Consider the following 16,056-nt stretch of genomic DNA (forward strand, 5'->3'; position numbering starts at 1 on the left):
TTGATCGACCAGCTCGTGTAGTTCTTAAAGCAGTATTGGCTGACAAGTCGCACGAGATACTTCTCGTCCCATCATATCCCACATATGCTCCATTGGAGACATATCCGGAGATCGTGCTGGCCAGAGAGGTTGCTGCACGTCTTGCGGAGCATGTTGAGTCTCATGGGCAGAGTGTGGCAAAGCATTATCCTGTTAAAAAAACAAATGTCCTTCCTGTTTAGAGAATGGCAAAAGGATGGGTCTGAAAACATTCAGCACGTACTAAGTGCTGCTTAGCGTCCCCTCCAGAAACACCAAAGGTGAACGAGAGTTACAGATTACCGCACCCCAGACCTTGATGCCTGGAGTGGGGCCTTCGATGCTGTGGCGTGAGTGAAAGTCGGGTTAGAGGTTTGCGTGCCTGTATTCCCACTGCTAATAACCGGTTTGCAACAGATGGTATTCACACGTCTGGGTTCACGAGCCCTCTTTTCTGAACTGTGGTAGCTGTGCGGTCGCTGCTGCACTGACAATGCATTGATCCTAGTGTGCCTCTGTGCTGCTTGGTCGTCCAGAACCTCGTCTATGGTTGTGATAATTTTCACGTGACCACTGACACCAGCATCGTTGCAAATCTGACAGAGAACATCCAACTTGGAGAGGCAGCTTCTCGAAAGGACCATCACGCCACACGGGAGGCCACAATCTGACCCATTTCAGACTAAGCTGGCTGTAGGAATCCCGAGTGGGTCTCCGTGGCACGGTTGCAAGCTTGCTTCACACGTTTTGCGCCACGCTGAGCCTTCTGGTTGTGAGCATTCCCTTAAAGGGGGGTAGGACGCGAAACGGGCCGACTTGGAGCAGGAGAGGCACCATAGGACATTTTAATTTGCACTGTCTATACTTCTGCAAATAAATTCATAAAACTTTGTTAGCATGACCAGGAAGGATTCAGGATTCACACTCATGGCAGAGGAAGTTCAAAAACATAACAAAACAATTTTTTTTTTACATGGGAAATTTCATAATTTTTTCGCTTGGTATTGGCTGCATTTGTTGCTGTAGATACACTTTTCTTCGATGAATTTTGCACATCATAATAACCATACTTACAGGTGTATGAAACTCTAGAATTTCCCAAATCTGTTAATAACTGTGGTAAAAATTGAGGTAATTAACTACACTCCTGGAAATTGAAATAAGAACACCGTGAATTCATTGTCCCAGGAAGGGGAAACTTTATTGACACATTCCTGGGGTCAGATACATCACATGATCACACTGACAGAACCACAGGCACATAGACAGAGGCAACAGAGCATGCACAATGTCGGCACTAGTACAGTGTATATCCACCTTTCGCAGCAATGCAGGCTGCTATTCTCCCATGGAGACGATCGTAGAGATGTTGGATGTAGTCCTGTGGAACGGCTTGCCATGCCATTTCCACCTGGCGCCTCAGTTGGACCAGCGTTCGTGCTGGACGTGCAGACCGCGTGAGACGACGCTTCATCCAGTCCCAAACATGCTCAATGGGGGACAGATCCGGAGATCTTGCTGGCCAGGGTAGTTGACTTACACCTTCTAGAGCACGTTGGGTGGCACGGGATACATGCGGACGTGCATTGTCCTGTTGGAACAGCAAGTTCCCTTGCCGGTCTAGGAATGGTAGAACGATGGGTTCGATGACGGTTTGGATGTACCGTGCACTATTCAGTGTCCCCTCGACGATCACCAGTGGTGTACGGCCAGTGTAGGAGATCGTTCCCCACACCATGATGCCGGGTGTTGGCCCTGTGTGCCTCGGTCGTATGCAGTCCTGATTGTGGCGCTCACCTGCACGGCGCCAAACACGCATACGACCATCATTGGCACCAAGGCAGAAGCGACTCTCATCGCTGAAGACGACACGTCTCCATTCGTCCCTCCATTCACGCCTGTCGCGACACCACTGGAGGCGGGCTGCACGATGTTGGGGCGTGAGCGGAAGACGGCCTAACGGTGTGCGGGACCGTAGCCCAGCTTCATGGAGACGGTTGCGAATGGTCCTCGCCGATACCCCAGGAGCAACAGTGTCCCTAATTTGCTGGGAAGTGGCGGTGCGGTCCCCTACGGCACTGCGTAGGATCCTACGGTCTTGGCGTGCATCCGTGCGTCGCTGCGGTCCGGTCCCAGGTCGACGGGCACGTGCACCTTCCGCCGACCACTGGCCACGACATCGATGTACTGTGGAGACCTCACGCCCCACGTGTTGAGCAATTCGGCGGTACGTCCACCCGGCCTCCCGCATGCCCACTATACGCCCTCGCTCAAAGTCCGTCAACTGCACATACAGTTCACGTCCACGCTGTCGCGGCATGCTACCAGTGTTAAAGACTGCGATGGAGCTCCGTATGCCACGGCAAACTGGCTGACACTGACGGCGGCGGTGCACAAATGCTGCGCAGCTAGCGCCATTCGACGGCCAACACCGCGGTTCCTGGTGTGTCCGCTGTGCAGTGCGTGTGATCATTGCTTGTACAGCCCTCTCGCAGTGTCCGGAGCAAGTATGGTGGGTCTGACACACCGGTGTCAATGTGTTCTTTTTTCCATTTCCAGGAGTGTATAAAATTCGAGTTTTCTCTGAACACGAAGTGTAAAACGTAACAGCCCATTCATTTTTCCATAGATTAAATAAATTCTAGTGTTTCATACACCTGTACGTATGGTTTGTAAGCTGTGCAAAATTCATAGAAGAATCTCTCTTACTTATGAAGAAAAGTGTATCTATAGCAACAAATGCAGCCAACAGTAAGTGAAGAAAATCATGAAATTTCACATTTAAAAAATATTGTTTTTTCTTGTTTTTGAACTTCCACTGCCATGAGTGTGAATCCTGAATCCTTCCTGGTCATGCTGACAAAGTTTTATGAATTTATTTGCAAAAGTATGGACAGTGCAAATTAAAATGTCCTGTGGTGCCTCTCTTTCTCGAAGTCGGCCAGTTTGACGTCCTACTCCCCTTAAAGGGTAGACGAAGAGTGCGCTCTGGTAGCCATATCGAAAGCTATCTTTAAACCCCGCATGCTCGCGCAGCTGTGAATTACGTGACGAGCTAGCTGAATGCCGGCAGGTGTTCGGGGCTGACTGCTTCGCCGGCTTCCTGCACCGCTTCCGGGGCACGCCCGTGGTGAGCCTGACGACGAGCGTGATGCTGCCCTGGAGCAACACTCGCATGGCCAACCCGGACCACCCGGCCTACATCCCCAACTACTACCTGCCGTACGGCCCGCGAATGAGCTTCACCGAGCGGCTCGTCAACACAATCGCCACGGTCGCCACCAACGTCGGCTTCGACTACTACTCCGCCAGCCTGGTGGACCGCCTCAACAGGTAGCCGCAGCACCAGTTCTGAGAAATCTCGGACGGCAAACGCTCGAACAGAGGCCGCAAGTATCCGAGAACGTGATTGGGAAATTCCAAGCAGTGGTTTCCGTGGTAGACTCTGTTGTGTCCGACTTCTCGGACATTGAGGTAGCTACACTACTGGCCATTAAAATTGCCACACCACGAGGATGACGTGCTACAGACGCGAAATTTAACCGACAGGAAGAAGATGCTGTGCTATGCAAATGACTAGCTTTTCAGAGCATTCACACAAGGTTGGCGCCGGTGGCGACACCTACAACGTGCTGACGTGAGGAAAGTTTCCAACCGATTTCTCATACACAAACAGCACTTGACCGGCATTGCCTGGTGAAACGTTGTTGTGATGCCTCGTGTAAGGAGGAGGAATGCGTACCATCACGTTTCTGACTTTGGTAAAGGTCGGATTGTAGCCTATCGCGATTGCGGTTTATCGTATCGCGACGTTGCTGTTCGCGTCGGTCGAGATCCAATGCCTTTTAGCAGAATATGGAATCGGTGGGTTCAGGAGGGTAATACGGAACGCCGTGCTGGATCCCAACGGCCTCGTATCACTAGCAGTCGAGATGACAGGCATCTTATCCACACGACTGTAACGGATCGTGCAGCCACGTCTCGATCCCTGAGTCAACAGATGGGGACGTGTGCAAGGCAACAACCATCTGCACGAACAATTCGACGACGTTTGCAGCAGCATGGACTATCAGCTCGGAGACCATGGCTGCTGTTACCCTTGACGATGCATCACAGGCGGGAGCGACTGCGGTGGTGTACTCAACGATGAGCCGGGGTGCACGAATGGCAAAACGTCATTTTTTCGGATGAATCCAGGTTCTGTTTACAGCATCACGATGGTCACATCCGTGTTTGACAACATCGCGGTGAACGCACGTTGGAAGCGTGTATTGGTTCAAATGGCTCTATGCACTATGGGAGTTAACATCTAAGGTCATCAGTCCCCTAGACTTACAACTACTTAATCCTAACTAACCTAAGGACATCACACACATTCACGCCCGAGGTAGGATTCGAACCTGCGACCGTCGCAGCAGCGCGGTTCCGGACTGAAGTGCCTAGAACCGTACGGCCACAACGGCCGGCGGAAGCGTGTATTCGTCAACGCCATACTGGCGTATCACCCGGCGTGATGGTATGGGGTGCCATTGGTTACACGTCTCGGTCACCTTTTGTTCTTATTGACGGCACTCTGAACACTGGACGTTACATTTCAGTTGTGTTACGACCCGTGACTCTACCCTTCATTCGATCCCTGCGAAACCCTACATTTCAGTAGGATAACGCACGACCGCATGTTTCAGGTCCTGTACGGGCCTTTCTGGATACAGAAAATGATCGACTGCTGCCCTGGCCAGCACATTCCCCAGATTTCTCACCACTTGAAAACGTCTGGAAATGGTGGCCGAGCAACTGGCTCGTCACAATACGCCAGTCACCACTCTTGATGAACTGTGGTATCGTGTTGAAGCTGCATGGGCAGCTGTACCTGTACACGCCATGCAAGCTCTGTTTGAGTCAATACCTAGGCGTATCAAGGCCGTTATTACGGCCAGAAGTGGTTGTTCTGGGTACGGATTTCTGAGGATCTATGCAACCAAATTGCGTGAAAATGTAATCACATGTCAGTTTTAGTATAATATATTTGTCCAACGAATGCCCGTTTATCATCTGCATTGCTTCTTGGTGTAGCAATTTTAATGGCCAGTAGTGTAGTAATCATACAGTCAATTAAAACACTCTGAATAAGTAATACTTTATTAATCACAATAAACACATCTTTGCTCGCCAACCTCGGCTGCAGCTATGAAACTGCAGACGTGAACTTGCGCTCCAGAACACACTATATGAGCCACTAACACTGAGTGGCGAACAGATACAAGTTCAGAACAGCCGAAATGTGGCTTCATTACAGTCACTAGAAAAAACAAGTTTGACAGATCTGGTAGTGTTGGCGCGTAGGCATAGTTCACAGGAGATCTGTTCACTCTCCCGTGGCTGACACGGGCTGTGCCACGGTGAGTAGGCAGGACAACGACATTATTCCTGCAGGTACTTCCCGGAAGTGGAGAAGATCCGACCTCCATCAGAACTGCCCTCCTGGCCTCTGGCGACGCTATTTCAGGGGGGAGGCGCCTCGGAAATACGGGACGCCCGGTGTCTTCCCACCATCTCATTGGCGCCTCGACATACTGCTTTGCGATGGTCGACACGTCTTGCCCCGCTCACGATACTCGATGACACTGCAGAATCTACAGATGTTCTTAACCGCCTACGTGTGTAACTTCCATAGAGACCGAGAATAGTAAATTAAATAGCAGCGCATGCAAAAGGAGCCGGTTTGAGTGGCCGAGCGCTTCTAGGCGCTACAGTCTGGAACCGCGCGACCGCTACGGTCCCAGGTTCGAATCCTGCCGCGGGCATGGATGTGTGTGATGTTCTTAGGTTAGTTAGGTTTAAGTAGTTTTAAGTTCTACGGGACTGATGACCTCAGAAGTTAAGTCCCTTAGTGCTCAGGGCCATTTGAACCAATTTTTGCAAAAGGATTGAGCGCTATTCCAGGGAATTGTGGTAGAACTGGTCTTGTTTACTACATATAGAAGAGATCTGTCGTACAAGGTGAACAGCTATCTGTGACACTTCGCTGATGACGCTGTAGTGCGCGGGAAAGCGTCATAGTTGAGTGACTGTAGGGGGACGCAGGATGAACTGCACAGAATTGGTATCTGGTGTAGTGAATGGCAGATTACTCAGAACGTAGAAAAATGTAAGCTAATGTAGATGAGTGGGGAAAAGAAACGCGTAATGTTTGGACAAAGCATTATAAGTGTCCGGTTTGAGACACTCAGGTCGCTTAAATACCTGGGCGTAACGTTGCAAAGAGATATGAAATGGAATCAGCAAGTGAGCATTGTGGTAGGAACGGCAAATTGTCGAATTCGGTTCATTGGGAGAATTTTAAGAAAGAGTGGTTCATCTGTGAAGAAGACCGCATATAGGACGCTCTTGCGAACTATTCTTGAGCACTGCTCTAACGTTTCGGATCCGCACCAGGTCGCATTAAAAGAAGACATCGAAGCAATTCAGAGGATGGGTGCAAGATTTACACTCGAGTATTGAGAAAATGCTTCCTGAACTAAAATGGGAATGACCGAAGGGAAGACGATGTTCTTTCGCAAAATACTGGTGAGAAAATTTAGAGAACTTGCATTTGCGACAGACTGCAGAACGATCCTACTGCCATTAACGTGCATCTCACTTCAGGACTCCGAAGATAAAAGAAATCAGAGCTCCTACAGAAGCGTATAAACAGTTTTTTTTCCATCGCTCCAATTGCGGCTATCTCCCAGTACCTACTGCAACCTACATCCTTCTGAAACTGCTTAGTGTATTCAACTCCTCGTCTCCCTCTACGATTTTTACCCTCCACGCTGCTATCCAATACTAAGCTCGTGATCCCTTGATGCCTCAGAATATGCCCTACCAACCGATCACTTCTTCTAGTCAAGTTGTGCCACAAATTCCCCTTCTGTCCAATTCTATTCAGTACCTCCTAATTAGTTATGTGATCTACCCATCTAATCTTCAGCATTCTTCTGTAGCACCACATTTCGAAAGCTTCTATTCTCTTCTTGTCCAAACTAGTTATCGTCCACGTTTCACTTCCATACATGGCTACACTCCATACAAATACTTTCAGTAAAGTAGCGTAAACAACGCGAAAGGCGTAAAATAAGGCAAATTTTAAAAGATTAATAACACATTAAAACGAGGAACCAAAACGAATAGGTGATAAAAACCAGAAAATAAAAAGCTGGTAGCTTAAAGGGACCTGTAAAGAACAAAACGAAAATGAACAATTAAGCTCTTGCCATAAGTGATAGACTCATGCTATCCAGTGGCTACAAATTTAGGAGGGTTCGAGTAGTATGTCATCAGAAGTTAATACAACAATTAAAACTATTAAAGTGTGCAGAATTCTATTGAAAGCAGAATTCTTAAAACCGTCGAAAATAAAAAGCAACTGAATCATAAGTTTTGGCCTTTTCACTTTGAATGAATATACCTCACTAAATCAGATCGCACTAATCAGTAACTTTCCTTTCTTGAAGCAGCGTCCGATTTCACCCGTTCATCTTTCTAGTTTCTGATAAGTATGCGTTGCAGTACATTCACCGAGCGAGGTGGCGCAGTGGTTAGCACACTGGACTCGCATTCGGGAGGACGACTGTTCAATCCCGTCTCCGGCCATCCTGATTTAGGTTTTCCGTGATTTCCCTAAATCGTTTCAGGCAAATGCCGGGATGGTTCCTTTGAAAGGGCACGGCCGCTTTCCTTTCCAATCCTTCCCCAACCCGAGCTTGCGCTCCGTCTCTAATGACCTCGTTGTCGACGGGACGTTAAACACTAACCACCACCACCAGTACATTCAACAGTGTTATTAACTTCTGATTATGGGATATTACTGGTGCACTCCCAAACTTCTCTGCGTAATTCGTGTTAGTACTTTGCAACGTCGACTTAGTAATCTGTTGGTTCGATAATATTCGCATACGCCGTCCCTGTGTTCTTTTGAATAGAGATGATTACATACTTCATGAATTCGGAGCTTATTTCGCCTGCCCTAATACATCGAGCTGTTCAATTTTGTAATAGTATCTTCCCAAAAGAGGTTAATAATTCTGGGGAATTCCTTTCTGTGTGGCTTATTTTTACTTACGTCTGCCAACATCCTGAAAAATTCTTTTTGTAGTATCACACCTCTCATCTTATCTCCATCTAACTCCTCTTCAATTTCATAATAATATCTTCAAGTTTATTTCCTTTATACAGAACTTCAAATCTTCCAACGTGCGAAAGGAAATTCATTGTTCGATGATATCTTTGTATGTTATTTGGGTTTGCACTCCATTCTGAAGTGTCTCTTCATAATCTGACTTTATCGGTCCGTTAATGTAGTCTGAATGTGATGTTGTACACAAACAATTTGACGTATATTTGGAGAAACAACTAACAAAGTGAGTACCCCAGTGCTAACAGATAAAACCGAATAAAAATACTTTTAGAACAGCGTGTGCCAGAGATCTAGATAACATGCATACAGTGGCTGTGCGAATACACTGTGAATTGTACATAATCTTCCAATCTGCTGCGTTTTGGTCACTTCCTTGAATCTCCGCATCTACAATTCGATGACAAACAAGGGAAGAACGTGCAACAACATCTCAACTCTGTAAGTGTTGCATTCTTTAGTATTCATTGTTTCACGCAAAGTTAATTTTTTTGAGAAATAATACCTTACTTCATTAACACTTCTGTCAGTCTACAGGTCATAATTCTGTGTTGGACTGAACTGCTTCTGCAACAACTCGTACTTCTCTTGATAGCCTTCATACATCTATTGTACACAAAATTTAGAAATTCTGAATCATATTAACGCCAGTATATAAAGTTCACTATGGGACAAGGGGAAAGGAGGTCAGATTTCATTTTTGGATGCACAGGTATTTAGAAAACATGGCAAAAGTTAAGTGGACAAAGTTGGCAGAAACCCCACTCACACTGACCTTCACAAAAATTCCAAATAGCATTCCAAGCAGGAAAAAAGAGGTGATTGACATACTGGTGGACATGGCTGAAAGAATCTGTGAGCTGCAGAACTAGGAGGAAGAGCACTATTATTTAAGTATTACTTTCAGAAGGAATCCCTACTCTGACACAGAGCAAAATAGGGCGGTATGATCTAGTGAAAAAGAAGCATCTGAAGGTAAAGTTATCCTCATGTTAGTGAAAACAGTTACAGACCGCATCGGCACGGTGCTTGGAAGACAAGTCGTTGACACAGTGTTAAAACCTAACAAGATATTAGTATGAATATCTAAACACTTCAACTGACCTCCGCATGTCTCTTGCCAGAGCAGGAATATTCAAAATATGTTGCACATGTGGTCAAGTGTACTCATCATGTATTGGGAAAATGAAGCTACCAAATACGTGTCTTTGATACTGTAGTTTTATCGAAGTCTAATCGTTACTATGTCAAGACGTAATACTATGGCAAAACGTAATTTTTTCGGATGAATCCACGTTCTGTTTACAGCATCATGATGCTGCGGTGAACGCACATTGGAAGCGTATATTCATCATCGCCATACTGGCGTCTCACCCGGCGTGATGGTATGGGGTGCCATTGGTTGCACGTCTCGGTCACTTCTTGTTCGCGTTGACGGCACTTTGAACAGTGGACGTTACATTTCAGATGTGTTACGACCCGTGGCCCTACCCTTCATTCGATCCCTGCGAAACCCTACATAATGCACGACCGCATGTTGCAGGTCCTGTACGGGCCTTTCTGGATACAGAAAATGTTCGACTGCTGCCCTGGCCAGCACATTCTTCAGATCTCTCACCAATTGAAAACGTCTGTTCAATGGTGGCCGAGCAACTGGCTCGTCACAATACGCTAGTCACTACTGTTGATGAACTGTGGTATCGTGTTGAAGCTCCACGGGCAGCTGTACCTGTACACGCCATCCAAGCTCTGTTTGAATCAATGGCCAGGCGTATCAAGGTCGTTATTACGGCCAAAAGTGGTTGTTTTGGGTACTGATTTCTCAGGATCGACGCATCCAAATTGCGTGAAAATGTAATCACATGTGAGTTCTAGTATAATATATTTGTCCAAGGAATCCCTGTTTATCATCTGCATTTCCTCTTGGTGTAGAAATTTTAATGGCCAGTAGTGTACAATTCCTAAGTCTTTGGTCTTGAAGTACCTAATCTTGATGCTGCTACAGAAGTGGGCCGCGACGAGTCGGCGCGGCGCGTATGTCCTCTGCGTATAGAGGCCTCTGTCGTCGCGTTGTCTTCCTGGAGAGGGTTCGGTCAGCGTGCAATTGACTGACGTCTTCTTCACAGACCTCTATGCGCTATCGTTTCCGACTGGTGTGGCGGCGCTTGACTTCACGCCGTAACAAGAACTTCGACTTCAAGTTTACTTTATTGAGAGATTTTTGCTCCCTGAATAGCTATAAATTATAACGTCCACTTCACACGGACATAGAGTAAGGAAACGTACACGATCAGCGTTATTAAACAGAGAAAAGAGTCGCAGGCAAGCAGTCGCAATGCGACACGTGGTACGCGATTCATCAGGTGGCCTGGAAGTTACGAGTGATCAGCGATCAACCATCGCAGTTTGCGGTTTCCCCGAACACGTGCAGTAAGTGGACAGACCGCATAACCTGGTGAAGGACAGCTGTGGCGCTTCACTCATGTGTGAGTCCCGCAGGAATGGTCTCATAACGTCACAATCTGATGTGTGGATACGTCTAAACAATTCGCCTTGTTTACGTCTTAAATTGTCGTGTGAATCGTTGCAACCTCTGATGGTATCCCCAGAATAAGGACGCGAAACTTTAAACACAGGAACATGTCTTGGATCGCAGCCTAGTCCAAAATAACAAAAATTAAGCGAATTCCGCCCGTGAAAACCTCTATGATCATTTCGATTCGGTTTCAGTCGTTCGAGCTAGGGTACTTCCCCTCTGACAGTGCACACCTTTCCTTTGATCGTAGAGGGAGAGAGGGCAAGGGGATTGGGAGTTCATCAAACGTTAAAATGGCTCTGAGCACTATGGGACTTCACTTCGAAGGTCATCAGTCCCCTAGAACTTAGAACTACTTAAACCTAACCAAGCTAAGGACATCACACACATCCATGTCCGAGGCAGGATTCGAACCTGCGACCGTAGCGGTCGCGCGGTTCCAGACTGTAGCGCCTAGAACCGCTCGGCCATTTCGGCCGGCTGGGAGTTCATCGTTCGTCTGTCTGCTTTCATGCGCTTCACCACGACTTTCTCTTCTGTGCCAACCTCTTCGTCTAAGAGTAGCGCTTACATGCTGCGTCCTCGATTACTTGTTGGATGTTTTCCAATCTCTATGTTCCCTTGCAGTTTTTCCTCCCTACAGCCATCTCAAGTGTCATGGAAGTCATTCTTTGATGTCTTAACACACGTCCTATCACCTCGTCCCTCCTTCTTATCAGTGTTTTCCACATTCTGCCATGGACTGTGCGGCTGGTCCCAGCGGAGGTTCGAGTCCTCCCGCGGGCATGGGCTTATGTGTTTGTCCTTAGGTTCAAAAATGGTTAAAATGGCTCTGAGCACTATGGGACTTAACATCTGAGGTCATAGTCCCCTAGAACTTAGAACTACTTAAACCTAACCAAGCTAAGGACATCACACACATCCATGTCCGAGGCAGGATTCGAACCTGCGACCGTAGCGGTGACGCGGTTCCAGACTGAAGCACCTAGAACCGCTCGGCCACATCGGTCGGCCCAAAAACTGCATCTCTGTGTTACGCCCTCTTTTACTCCAAGCACGTCGTTCTTGTCTTTCAGTTGCGTAGTTCCCTTTTGGTTCTCGTCCATATTGAAATTATCCGTCTTTCGCATATAGGTTACATCTATTTTCCCGGGGATTTCGATCATCTTGCTTCATTTTACACTGTCGAACGCTTTTTCTAGGTCGAGAGATCCGATGATGGTGTCTTTATTTAATTTCTGCTTCCGTTATCAAGAGCAACTTCAGGATTGCTTGTCTGTTATCTTTATCCTTCCTAAAGCCAGATCGATCGTCACCTATGAGGTCGCCGAGCTGCATACTACGGACGTTTTGCGATACTATACCATACGTCATCCAACTGAAATGGTTTGTGGAAACTTAAACAGAGACATAGGCGGATATCAGAACTGTGAAGTCTCCTGAGAGTGACCAGGGAGCCACTATACACGACTACACGTACACAAGAGTATATACAGTAATACCCAATCCACTATCGAGTGCTTGGCGGGGGGTACCAGCCAGCGCTGTGGACATGTTTGTACGTACTTTGAAATTTCATCGGGAGAAGCGGAACGTAATTAGAAACTTGGGTTTCGTGTCGCTGGGCGTCGACTTCTTTGCTCATCTGTAAACATTGCGAGCTGGCCCGCGCGGTGGCGCGGCGCTGCTGCGACGTGTTGCGAATCTCGGAGCAGTAGCCTGCCTGCATAGGGAAACGGTTATCTCCGCGATGACTCCAGCGCTACTGCATGTAGTGGAGTTTTCTGCCACTGCCCTGCACTGTCATTGGTTTTTGAGTCGCAGCGGTGCCACTGGCCTTCACCAATCGCGCTAACAGTATAAGCTAGGTGGCTCCCTGGAAGTTCTTGTACGTCATGCATCCCACGCAAACCCCTGCACCAGCCGAACTTCTCACAAAGTCATATCGCACCAGTTAATTGAATTTATATCCGCTCTCTGAAGCCTAGAATAACTTCCACGGCACACCCTGCGTAACGTGAGCAGGTAAGGCCCACTGTGGCTTCCCTCTTATTTGAACCCACGCCTTTATCAACGCACTCTTCATATCGTTGACTTCTCCAACACAGCTTTAAGTAGAGCGAATCTGCATGTTGTTGTGAAAAAAAAAATTTTGTCTGTTTTATGGAAAGCAGAGGCTCTGTGGAAAAATTATTTCAAGCAAATAACTTTTAATGGTTTTCAATTATGACGTGTGGCATTTTCACATTTGAGCAGCCGTTTCTCAGCGACATACTACACATCCTACTCTGGTTTCATATAGTGAATAACGTTCAATTCAGTGATTAAATGTCACATTTTCGATTCTCCCCATGTATTTCTGGATTTACATGTGAATTACATTCAACTGAGAATACAAGTAAAGCACACAGGCCCTGTATGGGAAATCGACCTAAAGTCACTATTTTATCTGAAGATTCCATACACACACACACACACACACACACACACACACACTGGTCATACCGGATTCGAGAGTCCATTATCACAGCAACGTATTTTCGCCATCTGTCCCTGTCTTGGGCTATTTCCTTCCATTCACCTTCAATACCTAGGCTCGTCAAATCAGCCTTCACATTGTCCTCCCATCTAAGCCTCGGTCTCCCCACAGGACGTTTTCCCTCTAAGTGCCCTACCAGTACTCTGCGCGCTGCCCTGCCCTCATCCATTCGAGCTACGTGACCCGCCCATCGCAGCCTACGTGATTTAATAAGACTGATTTTGTCAGGGCTTGAACAGAGTTCGTGAACCTCTTCGTTATGCAGTTTTCGCCACTCTCCGCCAATGTCATCCCTTTTTGCTCCGAAAATTTTCCTCAAAATTTTGTTTTCAAATACTCGAAACGGGTTTTCATTTTGCACAGGGAGAGACCAAGTCTCACACCCATACAGCATAACTTGTAGAATAATAGTTTTGTATATCCTAATCTTTAAATTCCTAGACAATATCCGTGATGAAAGTAATCTATTCAGTGAGAAGTAGCACGTATTTCCGGCCCGTAATCTCTTCTTCAATTCGGATTAAATCTCATTTCTCGAAGTGATGTCTACGTCTAGATACTTCAATGTGTTCACTTTTTCAAACTGCATGTCTCCAACTCTTAACGTTTCCTGATCTACATTCCATATACAGCATCATTTTGAATGCAGTTATGTCCTACATCGGAAATTCCCCTAAAGTTACTATTTTTCCTAAAGATTCTGCGCACAGCGTGATTTTGGTAAATGGGGTGAAAGTGCAGTAAACGGTCCCTGCGAGAACAAGGAGAGGAAACGGTCATGTGATCATACGACCGGAAATGCGGCCCAGGGGAGGTGGATATAAAGATCTTCCACAGTGACCCAAACATCAGGACTACCAGATGGCCCGCCTGCATGGCCGGCCGCTGTGGCCGAGCGGTTCTAAGCGCTTCAGCCTGGAACCGCGCTGCTGCTACGGTCGCAGGTTCGAATCCTGCCTCGGGCATGGATGTATGTGATGTCGTTAGGTTAGTTAGGTTTATAGTAGTTCCTAGGTGACTGATGACCTCAGATGCTAAGTCCCATAGTGCTTGGAGCCATTTGAACAGCCTGCGTGCTGTAAGCCAGGCGACCGTGTCGAACATTCTCCACGACAATGCCAGTGCGCGTATTGCTTTAGAAAGCGTACTGGCCTTATTACTCACCGCTACTGCGACGGTTTTGTCGCTGGTTCGTTGGAGAGGCCATCACTTTGGTGGGATTTCGTTCATCCGTCCTAATCGCAGATGAGGCTGCCTTTACGAGGGTCGGTATCGTCAACCTTCACAACGCCTACCTGTGGCCTACGGAGAACCCCCACGGTATGGCAGCGATGCATCACCACCGGTTCATCCTCTGTGCGTGGGAGAGGAATACCGGCAACCACATCGCGGCACCAGTCACCTTTCCACAACGTCTCAAAAGCGAAGCACATTAGCACTTGCTGCGGCTGGCCCTGATTCCACTGCTTTGCAGGCAGAAAGGGTGACGTGGTTACAGTGTGACGGTGCTCCAACTCATTGCCCTCTTTATTGTGAAGTTAAAATACCGTACAAGTAGAAAAGTCCCACTTGCCTCGTGTTTTCTATGTGTGCTTTCAATCATTGAAACCAGCACACTCAAATACCTTTTACCTCCACCTTCACGTGGGTGTACATCCCTTGGAACGCATTTCCGGCCGTATGACCATGTAATCTCTTCTGCTCCTTTCCTCTGAGAGACCTGCAGTTTGTCCGCATAAAACAAAATCACCATGTATATTGCTGTGTTGGCTACAACTCTGTTTTCAATGCCGACAATCATATTTTTCACTGAGTATGAAAACGGAATTTTGGTTACAAGGCCTGGTTACGCGAATAAAAGCACGTGCATATAAATGAGCGGAGGCCATTAGACGGAAAGGAAGAAGGCAAACTAAGCAGAAAAAGAAGAAGGCAGTAAAGAAAAACTGTGGATAGGGTATATTTCAGAGGGTAAGTTTAAACCTAATTTGAATTTCTGTATATTTTTCGGTAGATGATTTTTTGCCATTTACATAGTTTCCAGTCTGAGGTACCACTTGCCAAAATCTGTCAGATTTGAACTAAACTTTGATGTCAGCTTCACGTTGCTGCTACCTACGTGCGTGTCATCCACCAAACCAGTTCCGTAATCTTTTTGACTAGTGACATTTAAAGTTAAAAAAAAACTCTTAAACAGTCGCTTCTAAAATCATAAAATTAGAATTACTTGAAGCATAATAATTTTGTTTAATTGTATCGATCCTAGATTTTTTCATCCTTTGCCTGTTAAGACTTTTTCAGAGGGAAAAAACACACTAATACAAATATAACAGTGACACAAGTAACATGTAGAAGCTATTAACTTGGTAACACTGTAAAAATTGTGGACAGAATTATTGCTATTAATGATATTATTACGTGTGTAGTATTTGAGCAAAATTCTGCTGAAAATCTGTAAAAATGTTTATATGAAAGTGAATATTAAATGTTTCAGGATATTTACATTCAGTTCCCCAGTATACGAACTCTTACCGAACGGGACGTATTCTGTTTACCAGGCGATATTTCGGCAAGGGGATTCCCAGGACGGCGGACTTGGTGACAAACACGAATCTGATGCTGGTGAACAGTCACTTCAGCATCAACCACCCGCGGCCCTTCGTCCCCAACGTAGTGGAAGTCGGCGGAATGCACATCCCCAGCAAGCCTAAGAAACTGCCAGATGTAAGTACGTGCTCAAAGGTCTGTTGTCAGATAATGCTATCCCTTTTTCTTACTTATGCTGCTACT

The 16,056-nt window shown here is 46.6% G+C and overlaps 1 protein-coding gene across 1 annotated transcript in view; it reads left to right on the forward strand.

Annotated features, from left to right (window-relative positions):
- LOC124615685 (UDP-glucosyltransferase 2-like) overlaps positions 1-16,056 on the forward strand; it is a 51,148-nt gene that overhangs the window by 12,825 nt on the left and 22,267 nt on the right. The window contains exons 3-4 of the mRNA XM_047143715.1: positions 3,092-3,351; positions 15,825-15,990. Of these exons, the coding sequence (XP_046999671.1) occupies positions 3,092-3,351; positions 15,825-15,990 (426 nt within the window). The remainder of the gene's footprint in view (positions 1-3,091; positions 3,352-15,824; positions 15,991-16,056) is intronic.

The sequence above is a fragment of the Schistocerca americana genome, chromosome 5, assembly GCF_021461395.2.
Source record: "Schistocerca americana isolate TAMUIC-IGC-003095 chromosome 5, iqSchAmer2.1, whole genome shotgun sequence".
NCBI lineage: Eukaryota > Metazoa > Arthropoda > Insecta > Orthoptera > Acrididae > Schistocerca > Schistocerca americana.